Genomic DNA, 26052 nt, shown 5'->3' with positions numbered 1-26052 from the left:
CTTAGCCAACAATCAATCTCTGTTGCTCTTATGTCAGTAATCTTTACTGAATACACAGAGAAACAGAGGAGTTGAAAAAAGTAGCTGGACCTATAATTGTCTCCGATTCATAACAGTTTCAGGTTTTCGGATCCATAAAATTAAGCACCTTCCCACCTCAGTCAGTTTTCATCCAAGTGCCCTTAAATCTTGTCTAATGTGGCATTTCCTTGATTAATGATTGATGTGGGAGGGGTCCAACTCACTGGGTGATGTCATCTTTGGACTGGTGTTCCTTGGGTTGGATAAGAAAGCAGGCTGATAGCTGACAATGGTGGTGTATGCCTTTAATACCAACACTCATGAGGCAGAGGAGACAGATCTATGGGAGTTCAAGGCTGGGCTGGCCTGTAAAGTGGGCCAGAGTTGTTGCACAGATAAAGCCTGTCAGAAGAAGGAGGAGGAGGAGGAGGAGGAGGAGGAGGAGGAGGAGGAGGAGGAGGAGGAGGAGGGGAAAGAGGAAGGGAGAGAGGGAGGAAGGGAGGGAGGGAGGGAGGGAGGGAGGGAGGGAGGGAGGGAGGGAGGGAGGGAGAGAAGGTTGATCAAGTCATGGGGAAAAAGCCAGTAAGCAGCATCCTCCATGACCTTTGCTTTAGTTCCTGCCTCCAGGTTCATGCCTTGAGTTTCTGACTTGGCATCCCTCGATGATGGACTGCAATCTGTAAGATGAAATAGACTTGCTCCTCCCCAGGTTGCTTTTGGCCATGTTGCTTATTGCAGCACCAGAAAGCAAGCTAGGACAGCCCCCTTGGCAGCTCATATGACTACTGGAGTTGAAGCTCTTTTTGTCCAGGGTGTCATAAAGAAAAGAAAGTTCCATACAAATTCTGTGGTTAATTCTCACTGGAAAGAGTTGAATTGCTTAGATTCATGGAAATAGAGCTATAAAGACATTGGGCTTGGCCACACATCTGGTTTTGAACTAGATCCAGCCCACATAAGCTACACAGAAAAAAATAATAATTTTCAAGGTAGTAGAGATGATTACTTCTTTTCTACAGTAGCTGCAAGTTCCTCATTGGTAACAATACTCCCAAGTCTGGAACCCAGAGTGGTGGCTCAGAGATAAAGAACATCTGTCGCTCCTGTAGAGGACCCAGATTCAGTTCCTGATACTCTCATGGTAGCTCACAACTGTCTGTAACTCCAGTCTCAGGGGATCCAACAGTCCTCTTCTGACCTCTGAGGTATCAGGCATACACACATTGCATATACATATATACATATATCCAGGCAAGGCAGTCATACACATCAAATAAAATAAATCTAAACGGTAATTTTTAAAAATATCCATATTGAACCAGGTATAGTCACCCAAGGCTAAGACTATGCTTTGACAGGTAACCTGACGCTGGAAAGCTGGTGTCCCGGTCACTGTTTATGGTTCTGAAGGGACAGCATGATCAAGGCAACTCTTATAAGAGAAAGCATTTAACTGGGGGATTGGTTAATAGTTCAGAGACGTAGGCTGTTATCATTACTGCAGGGAGTGACATAGCACTAGATGCATAGTTGAGAGTGACATCCTGATCCACAGGCAGAGAGTGGGACTTGGTCTGGCTTGGGGTTTTGAAACCTCAAAGGCCACCTGAGTGACACACTTCCTCCAACAAGGACACACCTCCCAATCTTTCTAATTCCACCCAACACTTCCATTCCCTGGTGACTAAGCATTCAAATATGTGAGCCTATGGGAGCCATTCTTATTTAAACCACTACAACATGTGATAGTACTGATCAATCATGTGTGGAAATAATACAGATGACCCATAAAAGGGTCCTTAAGATGTTTGCTTCTTTTCTACAGTAGCTGCAAGTTCCTCATTGGTAACAATACTCCCAAGTCTGGAACCCAGAGTGGTGGCTCAGAGATGAAGAACATATGTCGCTCCTGTAGAGGCATGGATCTCTCATCCTTTTCATTCAGACTGATGATCAGAATATGAACAAGCTGACAGCAGGTGGTTAGGTCATCACGGAATTTGGGATGACTTTACAATGGAGAAAACTTGGCAAAGCTTGCAGTAGCCTGGTTCCCTACCGTTGAGGAACTTCCGTGCCAGTCCTGAATCATCTTCATCCGGATTTGCATGTGGTAGAAAACCAAACATATATACCTTCTCTAAGTGAATACTATCTGATGAACCACCTGACTCATACTACTACTGGATACTCCCTAGGGAGAATCTCTGGCGCTGCCACATCCATCCCCTCAGAAATTCTACTAGCCTGGGTCTTTACTCTGGTTGAGGTTTGAAGGAGAAAACTCACCTGTTTCTAATGTATCTGAACTTTAAAAAAAAATTGAAGTAATTTTCAAATGGAAGCAAGTACAAAATGACAAGGTCTAGCTGTGTCCAGGGCTCGTTTTCCTAAGGAAAAGGTGTGCCGCGGTGGATTACACTGCATCCAACCCTGCGATTTTAACAATGGAGTGCTGAAATAGCAGGCTGGTGATGTGAAGAACTCTTGAAAGCTCGCACTAGAACCCCTTTCAGCATATCTGTTTTGACATTTTTATTAACAATTTGAGTGGAGAATTAATTAAATTGTAATCAGATGTGGAGGTGACATAGTGCCAAGAGACGGGCTCCTGCTTTGGAAAGGGAAGTCATATAACTACAGAGTTACAGCCTTAGTGCTGTGAGGCTTCTGCGCTTGCTCATAGCGGCCCCATTTTGCAGATTAAAGAAACTGTGGCTTAGAGAGGGCAAAACACCCGCCCAGCAGACACAGAGAATCAAAAGTAAAGCCAAGAGCTGGAAATGCAGCTCGGTGGTAGTGTGTTCCTCGCTGTACAAAGACTAGGAATCAATCTCTAAAATTCTCAAAAAATAAAGTGTGAATTTAATCTTCCCATTTTTTTCAAGAATATGAAAGCTAAGTCATGACCTGAGATTCAAGCAGACATTTGAAAAAAAAAATGACTGTAGCCATGAACTGAAGAGACGAGATGAAATTTAATCAGGTCAAATGTGTAAGGACCTACATGTTAGGTCTTTTTTTTCCCCTTTAAGTCCACTGTGCAAGTACAGTAGGGGGTAGCTATGCCTTAATCACCAGCACTTGTAGGAAACACTTGGAGATGTTACGTGGTGGCAAGCTGGAGATGTTAGCAGTGTGATGTAGCTACAAGAAAAAAATGGGAAGGGGGAAGTCTTAGGTGGGATTACTAGAAATAGAATTTACCAGAGATCCTGTTGAACTTTTCATTCTACGTCTAGAATTGTCATCCAGTCCTGGGTACCAGATTTTAATAGCAATCTAGACAAAATCATTCCTATCCAGGAGAGTAGCCTGGGATGGAATTATGTGAATACTCCTCAAAGGAAGTTCGGAAGCTTCAGAGCTCTGTAATTTTAAAACCTTGAATCTTGGAGCCAGACTGTCTGGGTTTAATCCTAGCTCTGCCAATTACTGAGTATGTGTTTATTTAACCTCTTTCCACTCTCTGTAAATTAGGACTTACAATAATGCCTATAATAATACCTATCTCCAAAGATAAATGAGGTAAAGCCTTTAAGTAGTTTGTTCATTATGGCACTTGATACATGCTAGCAATTGCCAGAATTAAGATTCTAAAGTGCAGAGTACACTTGGAGAAATAGGCGTTGGTCTGTGCAGCCTCCGCCAGAGAAGCCTCCATTCGCGGTAGGCAGTGATTACTGCAGAGATTGATAACTGGTCAAAGCGTTGAGAATAAGTGGCTATGAGCGTTCGGCCCTGAAAAGGACATCTCTATCACGTGCTTCCCAAGGCTCCGAGAACATTGCGGAAGAGGGGGATGTAAGAGGGTTAGAGCTGGAAGATGGGGAGAAGACCTATGAAATGGTACTTTCTGAAAATGTCAACACCCTTGAACCCCTGAACTCACAATGTCATTGGTCACCTGCACAAAATCCACACAAGATCAAGCCAGTCAATGTCCCAGGAGAGAGGGAGAAGGAACTCCTGAGGCCCCACTCCTGGCTGAGCAGCTATTGGCAGTTGATGGCCCTTGGGGAACCCTTTTTCTTCAGAGGTTGTGGCTACTGGTAAGCTGCCCATGCTCCAGTGAATGGCCCTACACCCAGCTGTCATGGGAATGTCTAATTGAACTCAGGTCATTTTTGTTTGGTTGGTTTTTTGAGACAGTGTTTCCTTGTAGCTTTGGAACCTGTCCTGGAACTCACTCTGTAGACCAGGCTGGCCTCGAACTCACAGAGATCACCTGCTTCTACCTTCTGAGTGCTTGGATTAAAGGCGTGTGCTAACACATCCTGGCATCAGATTATCTTTAGAAGAAGATGAAGAAGAAGAAATGAAAGCAGGAGGGAATATGCTAGTGCCTACAGTAGAGAGTCTGGTCTAAGTTTTCTAGGGATAGGCATGGCTTGAGGAGAAAATGTATTTCCTAGTTTGAGCAAGAATACACAGACCAGCTGGGTAGTGGTGGCGCCCGCCTTTAATCCCAGCATTCAGGAGGTAGAGGCAAGCAGATCTCTGCGAGTTTGAGGCCAGCCTGGTCTACAAGAGCTAGCTCCAGGACAGGCACTAAAGCAACACAGTGATATCCTGTCTCGGGAAAAAAAATACACAGACCTTGCCCTGAAGTAAGTTATCAGTAGCCTGACATAAACTGAGAGTGGTGGAGGGGTCATTCAGCCATCTTGTGAGAGTCTACACTTTGGGAACATTGGTATCGCGATTAGGGGACAGCATTCCCACCTGGGATGCAGGGTTCTAACCAGGTACTAGTGTGACCTCTCAAGACAGTACCGGGGTTTCGCATGCAAGCATTTTCTGGGGTTAGCCACTGGGAAATGTTCACTGTGAAGAAACCAGCTACACGCCGGCCCTTATAGAGCATCTGGTACCCTGGACAGCTCCCCGGGGAGCAGTCCACCGCTAGGGGGCGGCCGCCAAGAGATGAATAAATCTGCGGCTCTGGGGCTCCTTTTCCTTACAGGCTCGGGGCGAGGGGGCGGGGAGAGGGGGCAGCGGGGAATGGAGCGGGATAGGTGGTGTGCGAGTCGGGTGGAGGTTTTTGCTCTATGGGTGCGAGACAGAGCAAGACGCTTGGGTGTGAGTCAGCGCGCGGGTGCTAGGGGGCTTGGGAACTAGTCACGGAATCTCACTCATGCTCTGTTCCTCCACCCATCCGTTTTACAGTGTGCGCCCGGGTCCCAGGCGTGTACGCATACTGCGCGAAGTCAGATTCCAGGCTGTGTGTATTGGTCCAAGGAGATGACTGGGGATGGGGGGTGTCCTTGTTGTGTTCCTAGGCTGGTGTTAGGGGTATTCTTCACCACCCTCTGTGGGATGTTGGGGTGTGTCCGGATTAGGGTGAGCTTGCTCCTCCTGTGCGTGCATCGTGCATGTGTGGGTGAGTGTAGTGGAACCGAGTATCAGGGTTGGGTGTTTGCATCAGCACCCAAGTCTATGTCTTGGGTGGGTATTGGTATAATTTCTACTCAGGTGTCAAGAGGCCAGAGTGGTGGGGGTGTCCAGACTCCCACAGGAGTACACAGTGTACCTGGTCACCCTCCCCTCACCGCTCCAAGCTGGTCAAGACTCTTTAGGGAGCAGTCCGCATGGGGAGGGCCTAGGGCAGTGTTGTACCTGAGCGGAATAAGAGAGTGGGGGTGCAAGGGGCGGGCCAGGTCCCCGGGCGCGGCGCGGGCTCGGGGGACCCGCGCGGCTGACGTCAGGCGACTCCTTAAATAGAGCCGGCAGCGCGCTCCACTCGGCATTTCCCGAGGAGCCTGATCGCGGCCGGCGCCAGCGCCACCGTCCGGTCCGCGCATCCTCCCGCCGGCACAGCCGCGCGGCCACCGAGCGTCCCCTGAAAGGCGCTCCGAGCATCCGGAATGGGGCTTCGGGAGCTGGGCGCGCTCAGAACCCGACCCGCGTGAGAGCTGAAGAGTGCCAGGAGCCGCCCCGCTACCCGGAGCCCCCATCGCTTAGCACCGGGAGATGCTGGCAATGCAGCCACCCGGTCCCCGAGGAGTCACCGTCCCCGGGACCCCCGGGCACGGTGCTCGCCCAGGTCAGCAACCCTCGGAGGAGACTGCGTCCACTATGCCTGACCCGCACGGCGGGGAAAGCGCCACGAGAGCCCTCTAGGCGACCGCAGGGCCACACAGGAGCTCCGCCGCAGGTGCCACCTCAGAAACCATGACCCCCGGCGCGAGCCCATGGAGCTATGGCCTATAGGGTCCTGGGCCGCGCGGGGCCACCTCAGCCGCGGAGAGCGCGCAGGCTGCTCTTCGCCTTCACGTTGTCCTTGTCCTGCACTTACCTGTGTTACAGCTTCCTGTGCTGCTGCGACGGTCTGGGCCAGAGCCGCCTGCTCGGCGCGCCACGCTGCCTCCGCAGCCCCAGCGCAAGCGGCCAGAAACTTCTGGCGAAGTCCCGCCCGTGTGATCCCCCGGGGCCGACGCCCAGTGAGCCCAGCGCTCCCAGCGCGCCGGCCGCCGCTGCTCCAGCACCGCGTCTCTCCGGGTCCAACCACTCCAGCTCCCCGAAGGTGGGCACCAAACGGCTGCCCCAAGCCCTCATTGTGGGCGTCAAGAAAGGGGGAACCCGGGCGGTGCTGGAGTTTATCCGTGTGCATCCGGACGTGAGGGCCTTGGGCACTGAGCCCCACTTCTTCGACAGGAACTACGGCCGAGGGCTGGACTGGTACAGGTAAGGGGGCCACCACAGCTCCACTCTACTAGGTCCGCTCCATCCTTTGAGCCACCGCTTGCATTCTTAAGCTGGCAAGGGAATGTGGGTTATTACTGTGGGGGGATCCACCCCAAACTTCCTGGAGACTAGTTCCACACGAGGTTCTTTGAAGTGCAAATGGCAGGGCAGTCCTTCCTGTCCCTGGGGTCCCTATAGGAAAGGGGGCATTTCCAGTCAAACATAGGTGCTGGCTGGAAGGTTGGTTTGCCTGTCCAGTTTTTTTTTTTTTTTTTTTTTTTGGTTTTTCGAGACAGGGTTTCTCTGTGGTTTTGGAGCCTGTCCTGGAACTAGCTCTTGTAGACCAGGCTGGTCTCGAACTCACAGAGATCCGCCTGCCTCTGCCTCTCAAGTGCTGGGATTAAAGGCGTGCGCCACCACCGCCCGGCTGCCTGTCCAGTTTTTAGGGCGGATGGGGCTGCTTGCCCAAGGCAGAGGGTTATCTGACCACAGCCCTACTCTGACCCTAAGCTGTTCTTCCCTGATCTGTGGCACCTGACGCTGAGAAAAGGAAGCCAGGACAAAGGCAGTCTGGGGTGGTTCCTGCTTGGCTAGGGTCCCGTATTTCCAACAAAATGACAGTGTGCCCGGAGTTCTTGCCATGAGAAAGGGAACAAGGTCTGCCCCTTTGAGGATGCCAGTCTCAACTGCAAAGATTTGCTACCCTTCTGGGGCTCACTCCCTTAGCCTCCCTAGTTCTGGGTTAGTGAGCTTGGAAGAAAGGAAGGAACCTTGTATTTTCGTCGTGGCTCTGACAAGGAGATTGAGCAAGTTCCTCAAACTCTGGCAGCCTCTCTTTCTCCATGCATCATCAGGGCCAGGGAAATAGTTCTTGCCCTGTTTGCCTGCCAAGACTTTTTCAAAGTGTTTGAAAGATGTAAAAATGACAGCGTTGGGGGCGGGTGCTTTTAAAATAGCAACCAACAGGAGGGATTTGGAAGACAGGTAGACACTTAAAAGGAAGGCTAGATGGAATGAGTCCTAGGGATAGTCAGACATGCCTAGAATGTCCACTCTTCCCTTGGACTTCTGCTGGCTACAGTTTCACCCAGTGGGTGGTGTCTGAATGAGGCTTCACTGAGGTGGCAGCCTTCACTCTCCAGTCCTTTAGTGCCCATTGGCCTTCTACACCCTGTGTGGTGAGGAACCGCAGGATAGGTCCACAGAGGGGCTGAGTCAGAGCGCCTTTGGGGCTGGAGGATGATGTATGGACTTCTGATGTCATGGAATTTACCTGAAGACATTCTAGACAGTTCTGCATAGTAATGGAATTGTGGAGAGTCACCATGGTGGCTGACAGTTGCTGAGGCTGGTTTTTTATTTTTTTATTTTCGCATAAAAGAAACCCTTTAGTCACTAGACTCACAAGCTTACTGGACAAAGGATGGTTTCATTAGAAAGATGACCTTAATGATGCTGTAACAAAGAGTTCTGGTTTCCAAAGAAGGGGGACCCATGGGAATGGCTTGTCACCCTTTTCAGCTAGCCCTGGCCAGCAGCAGCTATGATTGTTAGGAGCAAGAGATGGGATACATACTGTCCCCAAGAGGCAAACACACTGTCTGTAGTGGAGTCAATCAAGGGACTCTTGGCACACAGTCAGGTGTGGCTTCATGCCAATGCCGATGGTCCACCATGTTTTCTGAACGGTGACCCATGAGTGTTTCATCTAGTTATGGGCAAACACTGTCTGAACCAGAACCCAGGGGATAGACTGCAGAAGCGTTGAACACTAGTGCCCTGCTTGAGGTCAGCCACACTCACTGCATGCCAGGGTTTCCTCGACGGGAAATATGAAGATCGTTATGAAATCTTTTTCCATCGTGAAGTGCTTTTTAAGTGCAAAATAGCAAAATTCTGAACATTTAGCTTTTAGGTAATGTGTCTCCCATAAACACCTCTATGTTGAGGCCAGGCTTTCCTTCTCTGTTCCTCCCTCCTCCACCAAACTGCCATACCTCAGGCTTCCTTTCTGGTGCCTGTGTCATTCAGGGATGGCTGCTTTTTATTTTTAACCTTGGCATGTGTGATTCTAAGCCAGCTTAGCTGTGAACCTTGGAGATGGGAGCCATGCCTTTTTTTTTCTCCCTAGCACATTTGGATTCTGCTAAAATTCTCAGCTGAATCTTGGTAGGTTTTATTTAACATGAAGCACACTGACAGCTCCACTTCTCTCTCTCTCCCCCCCCCCCACTCTTCTTTCCTTCTTGATATTTCTCTAAAGAAAGGGTTAGCCTGGATGTCTGGTCATAACTATGATACCCATCAGTTTCTCAAGAAGACTGGGAAGTTCCAGCACTCAGGAAAGGGCTGTGTGTTCTGTGATTTTTTTTTTTCTGAAGGGGGGATGCAAACCCACCCGAGGTCAAGGATTTCATATAGGTATTGCTATTTCCACAAAATGTAATATACTCCCCTACTTAGGCACTGTTTCTCTCTGTTTTACCATCACTTCAGTAACATGCAGTAATTGCAGAAACTATGGGGATTCCTGAGATTCCTTACAATATCTGCTCAAGGGGCCTTTTACCTACTGCTGTGGCCTGGGTTTCCTGGGGTAGAGCTGCATGCTTGTAGTGGAGTCTATGATACCCGTCCCATTTTGAAGCCCTGAAGCACCACTTCTTAGGCCAGAAGGTCTAAATGCAGATAGACAATGGGAAAATAAGAATCACGACCATCAAGCCACAGGTGAGACTTCCCCATGAAGGCAGAGTTGATATAGCCAGAGAGACACCATCAGCAAAAGGAGCAAGTCTATAGAACCCTCACCTTCTTTATTGCTGGGTGCTAATCCCTCCTTGGGAACCTCTAAGCCAGGCCACTTTTAGAGAGCCTGCCCTCTCGCAGGGGAATTCCTCTAAGACCCTTCTGTGATCTAGTGTCTGGCTCTAACTTCACCTGTGTGTCTGTTCTGAGTTCCCCTCTTCAAATTTCCTCCCAGATGCAGTATATGGTTCTGGAAGGGTGCAGGGTGGAAGCCACTAGCTGCTCAGAAGAAAAGGAAAAGCTAAAATAGGTTGATGACAGTCCCAGGGCAGAATCCATTATGTCAAAGGCCAGAGATGACCTTGTTAGATGCTATGCAATTTGGAAAAGGGTGATCACCCCGAGTCTCAGCTGCCTTCTTGTGAATGGAGCCATTATAATTATCCCAGGTTTGAAGGATGAACCTTAAAACATTGCATATGAAAGTCCCATGGGAGAATCTTTGGTATAAAAGAGAGGCAAGCCAATGGTGTCACTACTGTCGCCACAATTACTGCTGTTTTGCTACCAATACTCCTGTTATTGCCATTAGCGCTACTGCTAACACAACTGTTAGTGCTGAACTTGCTGCTGCCACCAAATGGGCTGAAGAATGCTCTGCTAAAGAAACAGTTTCAGACTTCCTTTTTTCCATGTGTGTGTGGTGTGAGCGTGTACCCAAAAGCACACACATGAGTGTATGCGTGGAAACTAGAAGTTGAGCCCTTTTCCTCCTTGGTTTTTGAAACAGCGTTTCTCACTGAACCTGGAGCTCACTGATTCTGATTCCACTAGGGAGGATGACCAGTCATTTCCAGGGAAATGCCTCCTCAACAGAGAGATTAAAGGCGCTTGCTCCTGGGTTTTTGGCTTTATGTGAGTTCTGGGGACCTTCCTGCTTGTGTGCACTGCAAATACTTTATCAACTGAGCCACTCCCTCAGCCTACCTTTTTCTCTTTTTCTTTTTTCCATCTACCCTTTCCCCAATCTTTTCCTTGCTTCTTTCTTTCCCCTCCATCCCCATCATCTCTTTCCTGACCTTGCATTGATAAAATTTCACCTCATATTTCTGCAAATCTATTTACCCACCTTTAAAAATGAGAATGATGTCTGACCTAGTCTTTTACATCATATAGAAAGCATATATGATACCTTATATGAAAACATTCAACAACCTAAGATTTCACATAAGATACTTTTGTTTTACCAAAGTTTGCCTCTGATAAAACCTATTTGGTATAATCATCGTTTAATGAAGAAATATAATTGGTATTGTGTCCAGGAGTCTTTAGGGTTCAAGAGGAAGGTGAGTTTGGTTTCAAGTGTCTTGATTGTGCTAGCCCTATGTGTTGGCAGGGTGTGCATGTGGAGAAGAAGGGAGTCTTTTCTAAATGCACTAAAATGCCACCAGGAGCAAGTTAATACATGATAACTGACTCTGTGCCAGTGTCCAAACACTGATAGATGAACTTGCTATAAAACGTAGACCCCATCTCATATCTCTGCTTACTTTCTTGCTCAGCATTGGTGTCTTTTTGGGACTGTATAAGACAAACAGACACAGGATTTGCCCCAGGGACGATGGTCTAAGTAAGACAGAGACTGGAAAGCACAGAATGAAGCCTACCAAATAATCAAGCTCATCCAAATCCGTGACTCATATGTAACAGCAAAGCCAAACTCGGGCTCAGCAGGCCTTAGGAGGAAGCCCACAGGCAGGAGACAGGGCCCTTCTGCATGAAGAAGAGAACACAGAAGGCTTTGAAATCTTAGAACAAACAGATCAACATGTGAAACAGACTTCTTCTCACTGTGTGTTCAGGTGATCTATGACCTCCCTCCCCACACATGTGTGGTCTTCTGTACAAGCGTCTTTCTTTATGAGCAGTTTTCCTACCTGGGTCCAGGGGAGTGTGGCACATTCTGATTAAACGAAACTTTTGAGTGTGGCAGTCCCCCATCTGTGAGCCTTGGCAGCACATTGGAGTTATAGTAGTCAGTCCAGTGTGTGTAAAGTTCTTCTCCAGCACTGAGGGTTATCCCAAATGCAGAGTTATCATTGCTCCAGGAGGAAAGAGGAAGGGAGGGGAGAGTTGGTCTTACTTTTCTCTGGAGCTTCAAGGAACTACGTGAGCTGGGAACGAAGAATATGGGATGTCCCCAAAGCTTTGGCCTGAGCTTGTGAAGAAGACCCTGGTGGGCCCTGAGATTTTCACCGAATACACATTGTTAAAACAGAGAAAAGTATCGCTTAATCGAGAAAGTAAGCATAGCTGTTTTGTTTGAACTTTTCTGAGATTAGAATGCCTTACAATGAATAGTGGATGTTCCAGCTTCCATGAAATACTCTGCTTCCACCTTGCTTGCAGAACTGCTCCTCACCAGTCTTCTGCCTTGAAAGTGTGGCTTCCCCAGTCACCCAGAACTCTATCCATCTTCCAAAGGACTGCTGGTTACATGGAGAATGCCCGACATGGTATCTCAATAGCCAGCAGCAGGGGTCTATGTTGGAAGTTGTATCCATTTTGAAATTTCAACTGTTACCCATGCCATCTTCCTGAAAGCATCTATTTTACAACTAGGGAAGGTGTGGGGCAGATGCCCACCAGAGATGTGCCTCTGTCATGTTCTCCGTGGGCAGCTGTAAAGAGACACTTACTTACATAGACCAGGAGGCACGTCGCAAGAGCACCTATCCATTCTGGTGCACAGTCAATGTCAACAGGCACTGTTTCCTGAGTGTTTCTTAAATGTTCTCCGCATCCAGTGTTCAGCAGTGTTGAATAGCGTTCTTTTCTTGGTTAGCCCTCCATGAATCATTTCTGAATGATTGAGTGACAGGGTAGGTGTGGAGGGGCGGAAGCACACAGCTCCCTATTGATCCGGATCTGCTGGAGGACTTGGAGGGGAGGCCAACTCTCTGTGAGATGGCTCACAGCCAGTGGGCAAGGAGGAGGGAAGTAGATAAGCAGATGCTCAGCTGTGAGTCAGGCCAGAGGGGTCTAAAAGGTCACGCAGCCAAGCTAAGTCTGTGGCACCCACCACTTCCCCCCAGAGCTGACTCTGAGGTGGGTTAATCCATTTATTTGTCAAACGCCCACCATTGGCCAGGCTCGGTGCCAGGCTGCTGTGGGCTGGCTCTGCTGCCACTCTCTTCTCCTAATGGGCTGCACTGATGGGCTGAAGTGCTTTGTAGCCCATGAGCAGCTTGACAAGGTGGGTAAAAGCCACCAGTGAGAGGAAATAACGTAGCATTTCAGAGGTAATTGCTGCCTGTCAGGCTACACAGCTGGGCTGTTGGTCCAATGCTTCACTCCCCAGGGCTTTCTCTGTGGGAAAATGGGACTGGGTGAGGCACTGAAGGCTCCGCTTGAGAACCCTCTCCCAGGAGACATAGCCAGATGTGCTGGCTTGGTCATGGGGTCTTTGGCATCATGTGGGGTTCCTAGGTACCCATTAGCGGTTGTGTCTTCCTAAACTTCCAGCCAGAGGAGCTAGCAATAGTTCTTTCTCGGTGCCTACATCGCCCATTTCGGCTCTAGGTGGAGGCTAGAGGGACTTCCCACCACCATCTTCTGATCCATGGCAGAGCTCCCATTCCGGAGGGGCGAATCCAGCATTTTCTAGAGTTCAGTCACTAGAGTGCACCACCTCTTTTATCATTTTCTTAACATTTGTGTTTCAGTGATCTCATTTAAACTTAGCTGAGGCTGAGTAGAATGTGACAGAGGGAGGCTTGGCCGGTGAGGGGTGAGTTACAGGTAGGGATAGAAGGCTCTGGTAAGCTATTGCTTACCAGAGTGAGTAAGGATAGCAAAAATGCAATCCACATCCCCCCCCAAAAGGAGAATTTCAAATGCTCCACTGTAAAGAACTGATAAATGAGGAGATACTGATATCCACATGACACAATGTATATGTGTGTTGAAATTTCAGGTGGTAATTAGTCCCCTTATGTTAGGTTTCAGTTATTATAACAAAATACCAGAGATAGGCAACTTTAAGAAGGAAAGTGGTGATATTGAACTCGAGTTGGAAGAGGCGAGTCTGGTCTCAAAATGGAAGACCATGATCCAAAGGAACCAGAACAGTTGAGGAAACTGTTTATTGGTGGTCTGAGCTTTGAAAACACAGATGATAGCTTAAGAGAACATTTTGAGAAATGGGGCACACTTACAGACTGTGTGGTAATGAGAGATCCCCAAACAAAACGTTCCGGGGGCTTTGGTTTTGTGACCTACTCTTGTGTTGAAGAGGTGGATGCTGCTATGTGTGCTCGGCCACACAAAGTTGATGGGCGTGTGGTGGAACCAAAGAGACTAGTTTCTAGAGAGGATTCTGTAAAGCCTGGTGCCCATTTAACAGTGAAGAAAATCTTTGTTGGTGGTATTAAAGAGGATACAGAAGAGTATAACCTGAGAAACTACTTTGAAAAGTATGGCAAGATTGAAACCATAGAAGTTATGGAAGACAGGCAGAGTGGGAAAAAGAGAGGATTTGCTTTTGTGACTTTTGATGACCATGACCCAGTTGATAAAATTGTTGTTCAGAAATACCACACTATTAATGGGCATAACTGTGAAGTGAAAAAGGCCCTTTCTAAACAAGAGATGCAGTCTGCTGGATCACAGAGAGGCTGTGGAGGTGGATCTGGCAATTTTATGGGCCGTGGAGGGGACTTTGGAGGTGGTGGAGGTAATTTGGGTCATGGTGGAAACTTTGGTGGAAGAGGAGGCTATGGTGGTGGAGGTGGTGGCAGCAGAGGTAGTTATGGAGGTGGTGATGGTGGGTATAATGAATTTGGAGGTGATGGTGGCAACTATGGTGGTGGTCCTGGTTACAGCAGTAGAGGAGGCTATGGTGGTGGTGGACCAGGCTATGGAAACCAAGGAGGTGGATATGGTGGTGGTGGAGGAGGAGGATATGATGGTTACAATGAAGGAGGAAATTTTGGTGGAGGTAACTATGGTGGTGGGAGCTGTAATGACTCTGGAAATTATAGTGGACACCAGCAATCAAATTATGGACCCATGAAAGGGGGCAGTTTTGGTGGAAGAAGCTCAGGCAGTCCCCATGGTGGTGGCTATGGATCAGGTGGTGGAAGTGGTGGCTATGGTAGCAGAAGGTTTTAAAAAACAGCAGAAAAGGGCTACAGTTCTTAGCAGGAGAGAGAGCGAGGAGTTGTCAGGAAAGCTGCAGGTTACTTTGAGACAGTCGTCCTGAATGCATTAGAGGAACTGTGAAAATCTGCCACAGAAGGAGAGATGATCCATAGTCAGAAAAGTTACCGCAGCTTAAACAGGAGGCCCTTCTTGTTCAGGACTGTCAGAGCCACAGATGGCAAAAAGTGCAGCTATTGATTAATGCAATGTAGTGTCGATTAGATGTACATTCCTGAGGTCTTTTATCTGTTGTAGCTTTGTCTTTCTTTTTCTTTTCATTACATCAGGTATATTGCCCTGTAGATTGTGGTAGTGGTACCAGAAATAAAAAATTAAGGAATTTTTAACTTTTCCAAAAAAAAAAAAAAAAAAAGGAAAGTGGATCATAGTTTTAGAGGCTCCAGCTCACCATCAATTGCTCCATTCTTAGGATGTGTGCAAAGACAGTCTACAATGCTGAGTGGGTGGAGGAAGCCCGAATCTCATGGTCGGGAGCACAGGAGAAAGAGAGAAGTCGTCTAGATTCCTATTATTCTCTCCGAGGACACACATGCCAGGGACCGAACACCTTCCACAACACCCAACTTCTTTTTTAAAAAATTATCTCTCTCAGTTTTTGAGATTATTCTATGATTACATCATTCTTCCTTCTCTGTTCTCCATCCAAACACTCTCATTGATACCCCTTGCTCTCTTTTGAATTCATAGCCCCCTTTTCATTATTTGTTGCTGCATACATATATGTACATACATATATATTCCTAAATACATAAATATGAACGACTCATCCTGTATAATGCCAGATGTACATATGTTTTCATGATTCATCATCTGGTATTGGATAACCAATTAGTGTGCTCTTCCTTTGGGAAGACTATTTCTCCTGCTTTCAGAATTCTTTAGTTGCCTGTAGTTCTTTGTGTAGGGTTGAGGCTTGCTGGGCTTTAGCCCATCCGTGTTAGCAAGTCTATTATTGTTGTCCTTGTTCATGTCATGTTTAGGCAGCAATGTTGGTGAGATTTCATGCGTGTAGCTTCCTGATGTCACTAGGAGACACACTCTCACAGTAAACTCCATGTTCTTGAAATCTTTCTGCCCTCTCTTCTGCAATGTTACCCGAGCCTTAGGTGAAAGAGCATTTTGTAGATGTATCCATTGTGACTGGGATCCATAACTCTGCATTTTGATGGTTGAGGTTTCTGTAAGGATCTCTGGAGGGTTGTTGCAAAGAGAGGTTTCCTTGATGAGAAATAAAAACTGCATTTCTATGTGGTGTAAGGATCACTCTTTATAATGTAGTTAGGGACTGTGCTATGGGAGTTGTAGATTCTTTTCTGAGACCCAGGATTTCAGTAGCCCTGGGTAGTTGGCTAGGTTTCCAGTAGCAGACATGATCTCCCTCTTGTTGAGTGGGTCTTAAGTCTAACAAGAGGGCTGTTGGCTACCACCAAGGTATGCGATCCACTATTACACCCTGGGTTTGCTGGCTTTTGATGAGGCAGGTTCTCATTGCCATCATGGCTTGGAAGGATGGTTGGTTGCTTTTCTTCTTTGGAACCTTGCTTGATGCCTTCTGGTACCATGAACTCTAGTCCTCAGTAGGAGGGTTTCAGGTCAGTTCCAGCTCAGAGGTCTCTCAGCCCCGCCTGTAGGGCCCTTTCTCTTAAAGGTTCTACTACTCCCAGAAGCACCAAGTCTTAAACATATGACCCTTAAGCAACAATTTCTAGATCAAAGTCTTTCCGCCATCTATATACACATTTTGAAATATTTTATGCATCATCTAAAGAAATAAACTTAATTTTGAAAATTATATAATATTACATGTTAAGGAGTTTATGGAAGGAGTTAGTGGAGAGAGTAAGGAATGGATATAATCATATTTATAGTATACATAAATAAATTCTCTAGAGTAAAGGAAAATTATAATCTTTCTTAAAGAACGAGGTTTCATCATTTCATTTAGTTCCTACTTTGGAATGAATAGCATACTTCAATACACGTACGTAATGCAGCTCAGAATGACAGAGGGAAGTCATAAATGCTTCATCTTTTAGGCACAACATTCCTCTTTTGAGAAGAAATGACAAGCGGCCATTTTGTGCATCCCTCTGATGACGTCATCTATTTGCAAACCTAACACAGTTTATGCAAATGCATTTCAAATAAATATATTTACACAGCAAACTTGTTTAAATAAACCACCCTAATGGAAAGCCAGCATCACTTTCTGAAGGTGATCTCAAAGCAGACAGCTTGGGGGCGGGGGAAGCAGTGTTATTGAGAGCATGCTGGAGTGCTCCAAGCCTACAGAATTCTCTGTCTTTAGTGGGGATATCAGGAGACACTAATAGGTTAAGGAAATATTGGTACCAAACTGAGAAGTTCCTCCTTGATGTGAGCACTATAAATAGAGCCACAGTTAAAATGATGGCAGATTTCCTTCCTACGGTGCAGTGGTGTTTTGCAGATTCTTTGAGTCACACAGGGTATGACCAACATCATGAGCAACATGCCTGGAGTATATAGAAAACCCAACTGAAGTGAATGCATCGGTGGCTCTGGGCATTTTAGGTTCCTATGGTTTGTTAATGACGGGGAGGGAAAAACAAAATGAAAACTCAGACCAAATGCAAGCATTAAGAGAAACGTTCCAACGTACAGTGCTCACAAGCACACCGAGGCTTCGGGAGAGCCAAGTTACCCTCAAGAAAATGTATGGTGGGCATTTAAAGGGACACATATATCAAGCCACCAGGCTTCCTTGCTACTCCCATTATTGGGGGGAAACCAACCAACCAAACAAACACAAACAAACAAACAATAAAAACAGGTACTGAGATACTTTTACAATCCCGGTACTGGGAGGCAGAGGCAGGAGGACTACTGGGGCTCACTGCCCAGGTAGCTTAGCTTACCCTGTGAGCCCCAGGTCCCAGTGAAAGACCCTAACTCAGAAAATACACACTACCTTGTAGACGGCTCCTGAAGAACGGCAGCCGGAGGTGATCTCTGATCTCAACACAGACATGCGCATTTATGCCTGCGCAGGCTTCTGTCTCTTACACTCTATTGCGAATGACACGAGGCGTTAGAGCTTGAATTTGAAATGGTCCCCGGAATTGTGCTTTGAACACTCAGTCCTGGCTGCTGCTACTCTTTGGGGCACCATGAAGTCTTCAGGAAGTGAGCTTAGCTAGTGGAAGTGGGTGATGGGTAGTTGTTGTTGATTACCTAGTTTTAGTTTTGGTTTCCAGGTCCACTGCGATATGACAAGCTGCTGATCCAGGCATCTGGCTACCGTGCACCGCATCATGGCACCCCTGCCACGACATACGCTGAACCCTCCGGAACTATGAGCCACAATGAAGCCCTTCCTCCCCACTTTGTTTCTGTAGATCATTTTAGTCACAGCAAAGAGAGAGCAACTAAAGCATGAAGCTTGTATTCAGGAGAGCAGGGAGTCAGCTCTGTTTCCCGTGTCTGTTTACTGTCCCTGAGCCAAGAGTGGAAGAAGGTGTGTGAGAAAACAGTCCCTGGAGAAAACAGTCCCTGGGACTTCGCCCACATTGTTAGCAGAGACATTTGCCGGGTGTAGATGACAAGGCTCCCAGACCCTGCCTTTAATGGGGCAGCAGTCGTCAGTATTGCTGGGGAGATGGCTTGCTGCTAAGAGGTTCCCTGCCCTTAGTGCCCACTGCCGGGCAAAGAGCCCCAAACCTACTGTGAAGCTGGAGACAAATGAATCAACATGGAAGCTATGCCCCCTGGTTGACCTGGGAGCCTCGAAAAAAAGAAGCCTAAAACTATGGGTAGTGTAAACATAGATGCTATATACACTGTGATTTTTCCCCCACATGTATAATAAAATGTGATCCATAAATTAGGTACGGTGAGAAGTGAGTAGCAATAATTATGAAAACAGAACATTTGTAGCAATGCACTATTGAAAGTTAGGTTCTCTCTCTGTCTCTCTCTCAGTATCTTATTGTATCCTCCATTTTTCTCGTAAGGAGGCATGTCACAGCTTCTCCTTGGTATCTCCAAATCTCCAGCACTGCTACCCATGCAACCTGGGGCTATGATTAAGTAAATAGGGATTATTTAGCACAGGTACCAAGACAAAACATTGAGAAACAAGCTCAAGGGAGGAGGGATGTATTTCGGCTCAAAGATTTAGCGGTCATTTGTCCCATGTGCTTGGGAAGAACATCATAGTGATGAGAACATGGGTCAGACAAAGGGACTTCTTACCTCATAGCAAAAGGAAGGAGATGGGGAGGAGAGAGAGAGAGAGAGAGAGAGAGACAACAGGAGGAGGAAAAGAAGGAAGGGATGAGGAGGAGGTAGAGGAGGAGGAAGAGAGAAGAAGAAGAAGAAGAAGAAGAAGAAGAAGAAGAAGAAGAAGAAGAAGAAGAAGAAGAAGAAGAAGAAGAAGAAGAAGAAGAAGAAGAAGCAGCAGCTTCCGGACCCTTTCAAATTAGTGCCATCATCTGAAAAGCAAGCATTCAACATCTGAACCTGTGGGAGGCATGCAATACTGAAATAACAACTTTATGATAGCCAGTCTGATAACTAAGGCAGTTACTGAGTAGCAGGTGGGTAGCATATACAGTGTGGATACAATGCATATAAGGATGGTTCATTTCCCATTTAGAAGATACAAGGGTAGAAATGACATTGTGTAGTCGGGCTTTTCTTTGGGTCATCAGCTCACAATTAAAGACAAGGAGACTTATTATTAATTATGAAAGCTTGACCTTAGCTTAGGCTTTTTCCCAGCTAGCTCTTATAACTTAAATTTACCTGTTTTTATCAAACTGCATTCTGCCATGTGGCTTGGTTACCTCTCCTCTGTACTATGTCTAACTTCTTCAGTGTCTGAAGGATCTCTCTCATGCCTAGATTTATTCCTAGTTCTTTTCTCTGTCTGGAAGCCTTGTCTATTTATTCCCTCTTACCTAGCTATTGGCCATCCAGCTCTTTATTAAACCAATCACAGGGACACATCTTCTCCCAGTGTAAACAAATATCCTGCAACACCATCATGTTATTCATTGCAATGAACAATTAACAGAAATTCTCTTATTCTGGGGTTTCTTATTTAATAAGTTTAAATCATACTGCATGAGAATCTGCCAAAAACCAAACCACAGACATGGAGCATGGGTAAATAGCAATCAAAAGTTCAGACCCTGAAGTCGGGAGGACTGTGCTGGTATCTCTGCTCCACCACTTGCTGGCTGTGTATCCACCCGCCTGTTGTTTCTTTTTGGCACAGTGTTCTGTGTTTTGGCAAAGTGCACACCGGGGCTCAATCATACTGAGTGTCTGATCGGGAAGCAGTGGAGACTCAATGGGCAATAAAAGTGCTCCAAACATTTCTTGTACAAAAAAGTGTCCAACAAATATTAACTGTGATTATTGACCATTGATACCATCATTGAGGCTTTATTTACTTCAGTATTAATAACACAAAGATGAATAGAACTCGGGTCCTGCCTCTGGGCTTCTCACATGTTGTTGGGGTTTTGAGATGCCCATGACGGTTTCATACACAAGTCGGAGAGCAGTGCAACAGAGGTACCAGGAGACCAAGAGTAGAATGGAAAGGAGATGGGATCTAGTCAGAGGAAGGCTTCCTGGAAGAGATGGTGTATGATCTGAACCCCCAAGGAGCAGACAGCCAGAGGTGATGTCCTGCCAGCAGATGGAGAGGGGTCCTTGTGGGCATGTTGTGTATAAACATACCCACTCCACAATTTCACTTCTAGTGAAATCACAACATCAGTGCCATCCACCTGGTAATCGCTTGCTATGTGCCAAACACATACCGCACCTCAGAAAGCAGGGTCTTATTGTCAGGAGCTGAATGGGAAATACAATTCAGGAAGACCTAAGCAGCAGAAACTCCCCGCACTTGTGCGGTCACAGGGTAGAGGCCCCCATGCTGGGCAGGACAGTGAGAAGCCTTGCAGCTGAGGCCAAAGCTTGAGTGAGTTTGCAGTCGCTTTTGCCTCGACTGGGATGCTTCCTTTCCCAGTTGTCTCTCAATTCGGTTCTTTCTGTAACACAGGTCTCAGGTGATATGCATCTCACCTCCTCAACACCAAAGGAAACAAAGCAAAGCCCTCCTTAGCCACCCGCTAGAGGCCAGCTCCCCTTCCTCACCCTTCTGTAACTTTCTCTGCTTTTTTTTTTTGTTCGCTGCATGCTTCTTGCTCGAAGTCAGGTGTATCTTGATTGCTCTCTCTCTCAACTTTGAAAGCTCATTAGGTACAGAAACCTTGCCTGTTTCATTTATGCTGACATCCCAGAGCTCAGAGTAGAGCCTGACACACAGTAGGCCCTCAAGAAATATTAGTTGAGTGAATCGCACAGATGTAAGGCCTGGCTGAGACCATGAGTCTGTTCTGAGGCTACCAGTAACTTACATCCTTTTATTTGGATTACTTTATGGTTTCTGACAGAGTGAGAAAATACAGAATCTGTATGTTTGGGGCTTGGTCATCAGATGTCCATTGAGCACCTACTATGTAATGGCTCTATAGAAGTCACCGGAGAGAGAGAAAGTAGTGAAACATTGAGACAAGAGCCCACGTCCTCTGCAGTCAACAGTTAAGATATGTCTGTGTCAGATGATGCTGAGAGAGAGAGAGAGAGAGAGAGAGAGAGAGAGAGAGAGAGAGAGAATATATGGGGGAGAAGGGCAGAAAAGTTTTGGTGGGGGCAAGGGATTGCAATTGCCAATGGGTAGAACAGGTCTCTCTGAGATGGTGATATTTGAACTAAGACCCAAAGGTGGTACAGGGTCAAAGAATGCTATAATCTAATGGAAAGAACCGTCTAGCAAAGAGAAAAGCAAATGCAAAGATTCCGATGGCACCCAGGACAGTGGAGTAATGGTGATAATCCGCAGAACCTCAGGACGGGGTGGTCAGAGTGGGTCCAGCAATGGGGAGAAACATAATAAATTCAGGGAGCAGCAGGGGACAGATTAAGCAGGGCCTTAGAGACTCCTGCAAGAGCCTTGGCTTCTGCTCTGAGTCAATGAGAGGGAGCTGGGTAGTTGGAGTTCTGGGATCCTGTGATCTGATTTTTTTGTTTGTTTGTTTGATTTTGCTTTTAGACAGGTTCTCGTGTATCTCAGTTTAGTTTTAAGCTTGCTATGTAGCCAAGAATGACCTTGAATTTTGAATCCTCCCACCTCCATCTTCTGAGGGCTGGGATTACAGGAGCATGCCATGTCTGGTTTTCATGCCGCACTGAGGGCAGAAGCAGGGCTTCGTGCACGCTGGGCGAGCACCCTACCCACTGAGTTACAGCCCTCCTCCTGACTTGTCTTAACAAGCTCTCCGGAGCTGCTCTGATAGGGAGAGCAAGGCCTGAGCAGGACAGGACAAGGCTGCAGCAATGGTAGTGGTGGACAGAGAAGCCCAGGGGCAGATGCCCAACATGGTCTGAGAACATGGTTTCGGGGTTGGGTGATGAGGGCAAGGTGTGTGGGAGAACTCAAGCAAGACGATGACTGTAGCAGTGAGGGTGACAAAGGCCATGCTCTTGTTGGGCACAGATGAGCTACAGGAGCATCTGTGGTTTCTTCTGTTAAGCTTTTAAAGATCATTGAGGTTTTAACCTAACCCTTCCAAATCTACAGGCATGGGTGGGTAAACTAACCACAGAACATCATTCATTCAACTGCAACCTGCATTCTTCATTCCAAAATAGGTGGTCAATGGCAGAGCACTCATTCCTAGGGGGTCTTTGGGGCCCATTTTAAACAATGAAGTGTTTGGATGACGTCTTGACGTCCTTTGGAGGATCTTATCCAGCCCCCAAAAGGCGCATGTCGCTTGTACGTGTCACCCAGATTCTCCGCTTGGCTCCAGCCCCACCCACAGCTGTGTCCAGCTGTCTTGATGACGTGATCAGATCGGAGACTGACGCCTGTGGTTTCCTTCTGAAGGAACTGAACACCAGCATGGCTCTGAGATAATCGGGTTCCAAACTCGCTGAGGCATAGGGAACGTTCTCTGCCTTGGCAGCCTCTTTGCAGCGTGTTTCTGCTTTGATGGCTTTAATGAAGATATGAAATCCTCTAACAGCTTTCATTTTGCTCGGGCGAGATGGCTTAAAGTGGAGGCAGCGTTTCCCAGGATCAATCCCCATCTTCAGAAGTGGTTGGTTAAACTCTCTGCAGTTATAGCCACTTCTCACTGGAACGGTGTGGGATCTGAATTATTAATTCGGTGAAAAATGAGTTAAGTCGCCGCAGAGCTCTGGAGAGGCAGCAGCCCCACCCTGGTTGCCTTTCTAGTATTTCTCCAACATGAACTTCTCAGTTAGGCAGAAATCCTAGGTAAAATGGCTAGATCTCTCTCTGTTAGACATTCTGCTGAGGGAAAGACTATGTTGGCTTTCCTTTAGGAGACAGGCACTCTGTAAAAGGCATTTACGGGTTCTTGAACCTGGGACTCATTCTAATCATAACTGTGGAAATAAGGTTGTATCTAAGCACCTCCATGTCCGCCAGCGGGCTGATGCCTAGAGAAACATGTAGAAGAGGTGGGACATCCTAGGCTATCAGAAAATAGCTTTAGGAACCAGAGGAAGGGACTGAGCCTCCCAGAGTGGCTAGTTCAACGCTTTAAAGATGGAGTGTTCTCGTGGGCTCTGTGGCTCATAAATGATTGAACTATATTGACTGTGGGCCAACAAAAATCAGGGGCTCATTCCAAAGCCCTAAGAACCATTTCAACATCTATCTATCTATCTATCTATCTATCTATCTATCTATCTATCTATCTATCATGTATACAACATTCTGCCTCCATATATGCCTACACGCCAGAAGAGGGCACCAGACCTCATTACAGATGGTTGTGAGCCACTGTGTGGTTGCTGGGAATTGAACTCAGGACCTCTGGAAGAGCAGCCAGTACTCTTAACCATTGAGCCATCTCTCCAGCCCCATTTCAACATCTTTGTATCACCAAATCTTCACTCCTCTTTCTCTTCTTCCCTCCCTCCCTCCTTCCTTTCCTCTCTCCTTCCCTCCTTCCCTTTTTTTCTCCCTGCCATCCTTCCTTCCCTCCCTTCATTAAAAAAGGCCTTTGAAATATAATAGATAGAGTGGTGCACAGCTATAATCCCAGCACTAGGGGGGCCAAGGAAGGGGGATCATAAGTTTGGGGCAGTCTAGGTTATGTAGCAAGTTCAGGGCTAGTCTGGGCTACACAGCAAGACCCTGCCTCAAAAACAAATGATGCATTCTCCATTCGTAATTGTGTTTTACTGATTCAAAACTTCTTGTAAAAAATTATGTGGACAGAGTATTACTGGGTGTGGTGGTTTGAAAGAAAATGGACCCCAAAGGGAATGACACTATTAGGCATTGCAGCCTTATTGAAGGATGTGTGTCACTGTGGGGTGGGTTTTGAGGTCTCTCTTGCTCAGGCTTCCCTTAGTGTGCAGTCAGTTGACTTCCTGCTGCCTTCCAATCAAGATGTAGCATTCTGAACTTCAGCACCACATCTACCTGCGCACCTCCATGCTCTCCGCCATGATGGTAATGGACTGAACCTCTGAAACTGTAAGCGAGCCACCAATTAAATGTTTCCTTCATAAGAGTTGCCACGGTCATAGTGTATCTTCATAGAAATAACAACCCAAACTAAGACCCTGGTCACCTGTCTTTTTGAAACTGGGAGAGTAGACTTCAGAAGCAGGCACCACAGGACCTCTCCTGCTCATATACTGCGGTATGTGTTGCTAGATACTGATATGCCTTGGTTTTTTTTATATGAGCTGATGGTCTCAATTTCTTTTATCCCATAGCTCTCTGAAACAAGTCAGTCTAACACACAGTATTAGATTTTATTGTCACCCCCCATTGGTCCTCTTTCCAGAGCTGTGGTTGAAGCAGGTATGATTTTATCGGTTAGCTTATGGCTATGCCAAGAAAAGAGCAGACTTTCGCTCTCAGAATGCTATGCTCTTCTCATTTGGGTCAATGAGAAGGAGAATGCCCAGAGTCAGGATGATACACGATTGGAGAAACCCATTTGGTTCTATTCCCGGACTCCAGGGAGAGAGCCAGCAGCCTCTGCTGCTCCTTCTCAATCATGTGTGTGCTCACAGCACTCTTGTGGGATGCTGAATTTGTGATACTGTCACTGTCCCAAGCTGCTTTTCCATGAGCTGGATGCTCTGCAAAACCTGGTCACTCCTCAGGCTCACGATGTCTTCACAATGGCTCCATTTCTTCATCCGTCCACACTTCTCTTGTCACCAGCATCAGGATGGGACTGGTGCTTAGAGGCTCCCATTCTAGAGAGAATCTTGCTTGTAGTGAATGTCAATGTCCTCTGATTCTGGAACTTCGATAGATGGAATCCATCCTGGAGAGGGAGATCTTCTTGACAAGAAGAAGCCCCAGGGATGTACAGAGATGGACCATAAAGATCAGCTGAGAAGAACCTCTGTGGATAAGTTCTAAGCATGCACAAAAGGATAGAGGAACATTGGGGTTGGGGTTGGGGGCTGGAGGAAGAAGAGACTCATGGCCAGAATAGGTAGCCATAGCTCGATAACAAATGGGCTGCCAGGTTAACCCGGACCCCTTCAAAATCAAGCGAGGCATTGCTGCCAAGGATGGTCCATTGTGACTGTGTGCCCATCTCTGGGAGCCATTGATCAACAAGCCAGAAGTCATCCAGACTCTACCCTGCCTCTTGAGGCAATGTCCACATACCTCTGCATTCACGGGGCTTCCAGAAATCCTCATGACTTAATTTTCATGTACCTACAAATATCATTTATTTGATACTCTATAAATGACCTCTCATAATTTTTACCTACCTACATCACTTAAAAATGAAACTTTAGGAGGCTGGAAAGATGACTCAGTCAGAAAATTATTGACTACACAAGTATTAAGACATGAGAGCCATCCTCAAGCCCATGTCAGAAAGACGGATAAAGTGGCATGCACTGTAATCTCAGCACTGGAGCAGCAGAGACAAGAGGATCATGGGAAGTTAACCTAGCCAATTTGATGAGCTCTACATTCAATGGGAAATTGTGCCTCAAAAAACAAGGTAGGGGCTGCAGAGATGTGCCAGAGGTTAAGAGCTCTGGCTGCTCTTCCAGAGGACCCAGGTTTGATTCCCAGCACCCACATGCCAGTTCAGAATCATATATAACTCTGGTTCCAATGCTCTCTTCTGGCCTCTGTAGGCATTAGACATATACATAGTGAACAGACATGCATGCAGGCAACACCCATACACATAAATAATAATAAATAAGTCTTTGGAAACTAATAAAGTGGAGAACAGTTGACCTCAACTCCTGACTTTTACACACACATTAACATAAAGGCATGTGCCCTTG

The 26052-nt window shown here is 46.8% G+C and overlaps 2 protein-coding genes across 4 annotated transcripts in view; both read left to right on the top strand.

The window, feature by feature from the left end:
• Positions 1–5666: 5666 nt before the first annotated feature.
• The window catches only part of Hs3st2 (heparan sulfate-glucosamine 3-sulfotransferase 2), a 100925-nt gene continuing 80539 nt past the window's right edge, over positions 5667–26052 (top strand). Inside the window, exons 1-2 of one of the 2 annotated variants that reach the window (XM_057778078.1) lie at positions 6581–6708; positions 17916–18175. Coding sequence is in view for 1 of the 2 variants with exons in the window: in XM_057778077.1 (XP_057634060.1) it covers positions 6224–6708 (485 nt within the window). In the remaining variant the exon portion in view is untranslated. Of the gene's footprint in view, positions 6709–17915; positions 18176–26052 lie in introns of both variants that reach the window. The other variant, XM_057778077.1, reaches the window with a different exon arrangement.
• Positions 13555–14628, top strand: LOC130879488 (heterogeneous nuclear ribonucleoprotein A3-like). 2 transcript variants are annotated; one of them, XM_057778080.1, is made up of 2 exons: positions 13555–14308; positions 14456–14628. In XM_057778080.1, the coding sequence occupies exons 1-2, from the start codon at positions 13555–13557 to the stop codon at positions 14626–14628; spliced, it is 927 nt and encodes a 308-aa protein (XP_057634063.1). The 2 variants fall into 2 exon arrangements, with proteins under 2 accessions (XP_057634063.1, XP_057634062.1); XM_057778079.1 differs by having other exon boundaries at positions 13555–14628.

This window comes from Chionomys nivalis, chromosome 8, assembly GCF_950005125.1.
Source record: "Chionomys nivalis chromosome 8, mChiNiv1.1, whole genome shotgun sequence".
Taxonomy (NCBI): Eukaryota; Metazoa; Chordata; class Mammalia; order Rodentia; family Cricetidae; genus Chionomys; species Chionomys nivalis.
Note: the sequence above shows the minus strand (reverse complement) of the source record. Positions and strands in the feature narration are given on the sequence as shown.

What these genes read in the sequence shown, in the direction of transcription:
- LOC130879488 (XM_057778079.1), top strand. Translation starts at nt 13,555, where the DNA reads ATGGAAGACCATGATCCAAAGGAACCAGAACAGTTGAGGAAACTGTTT.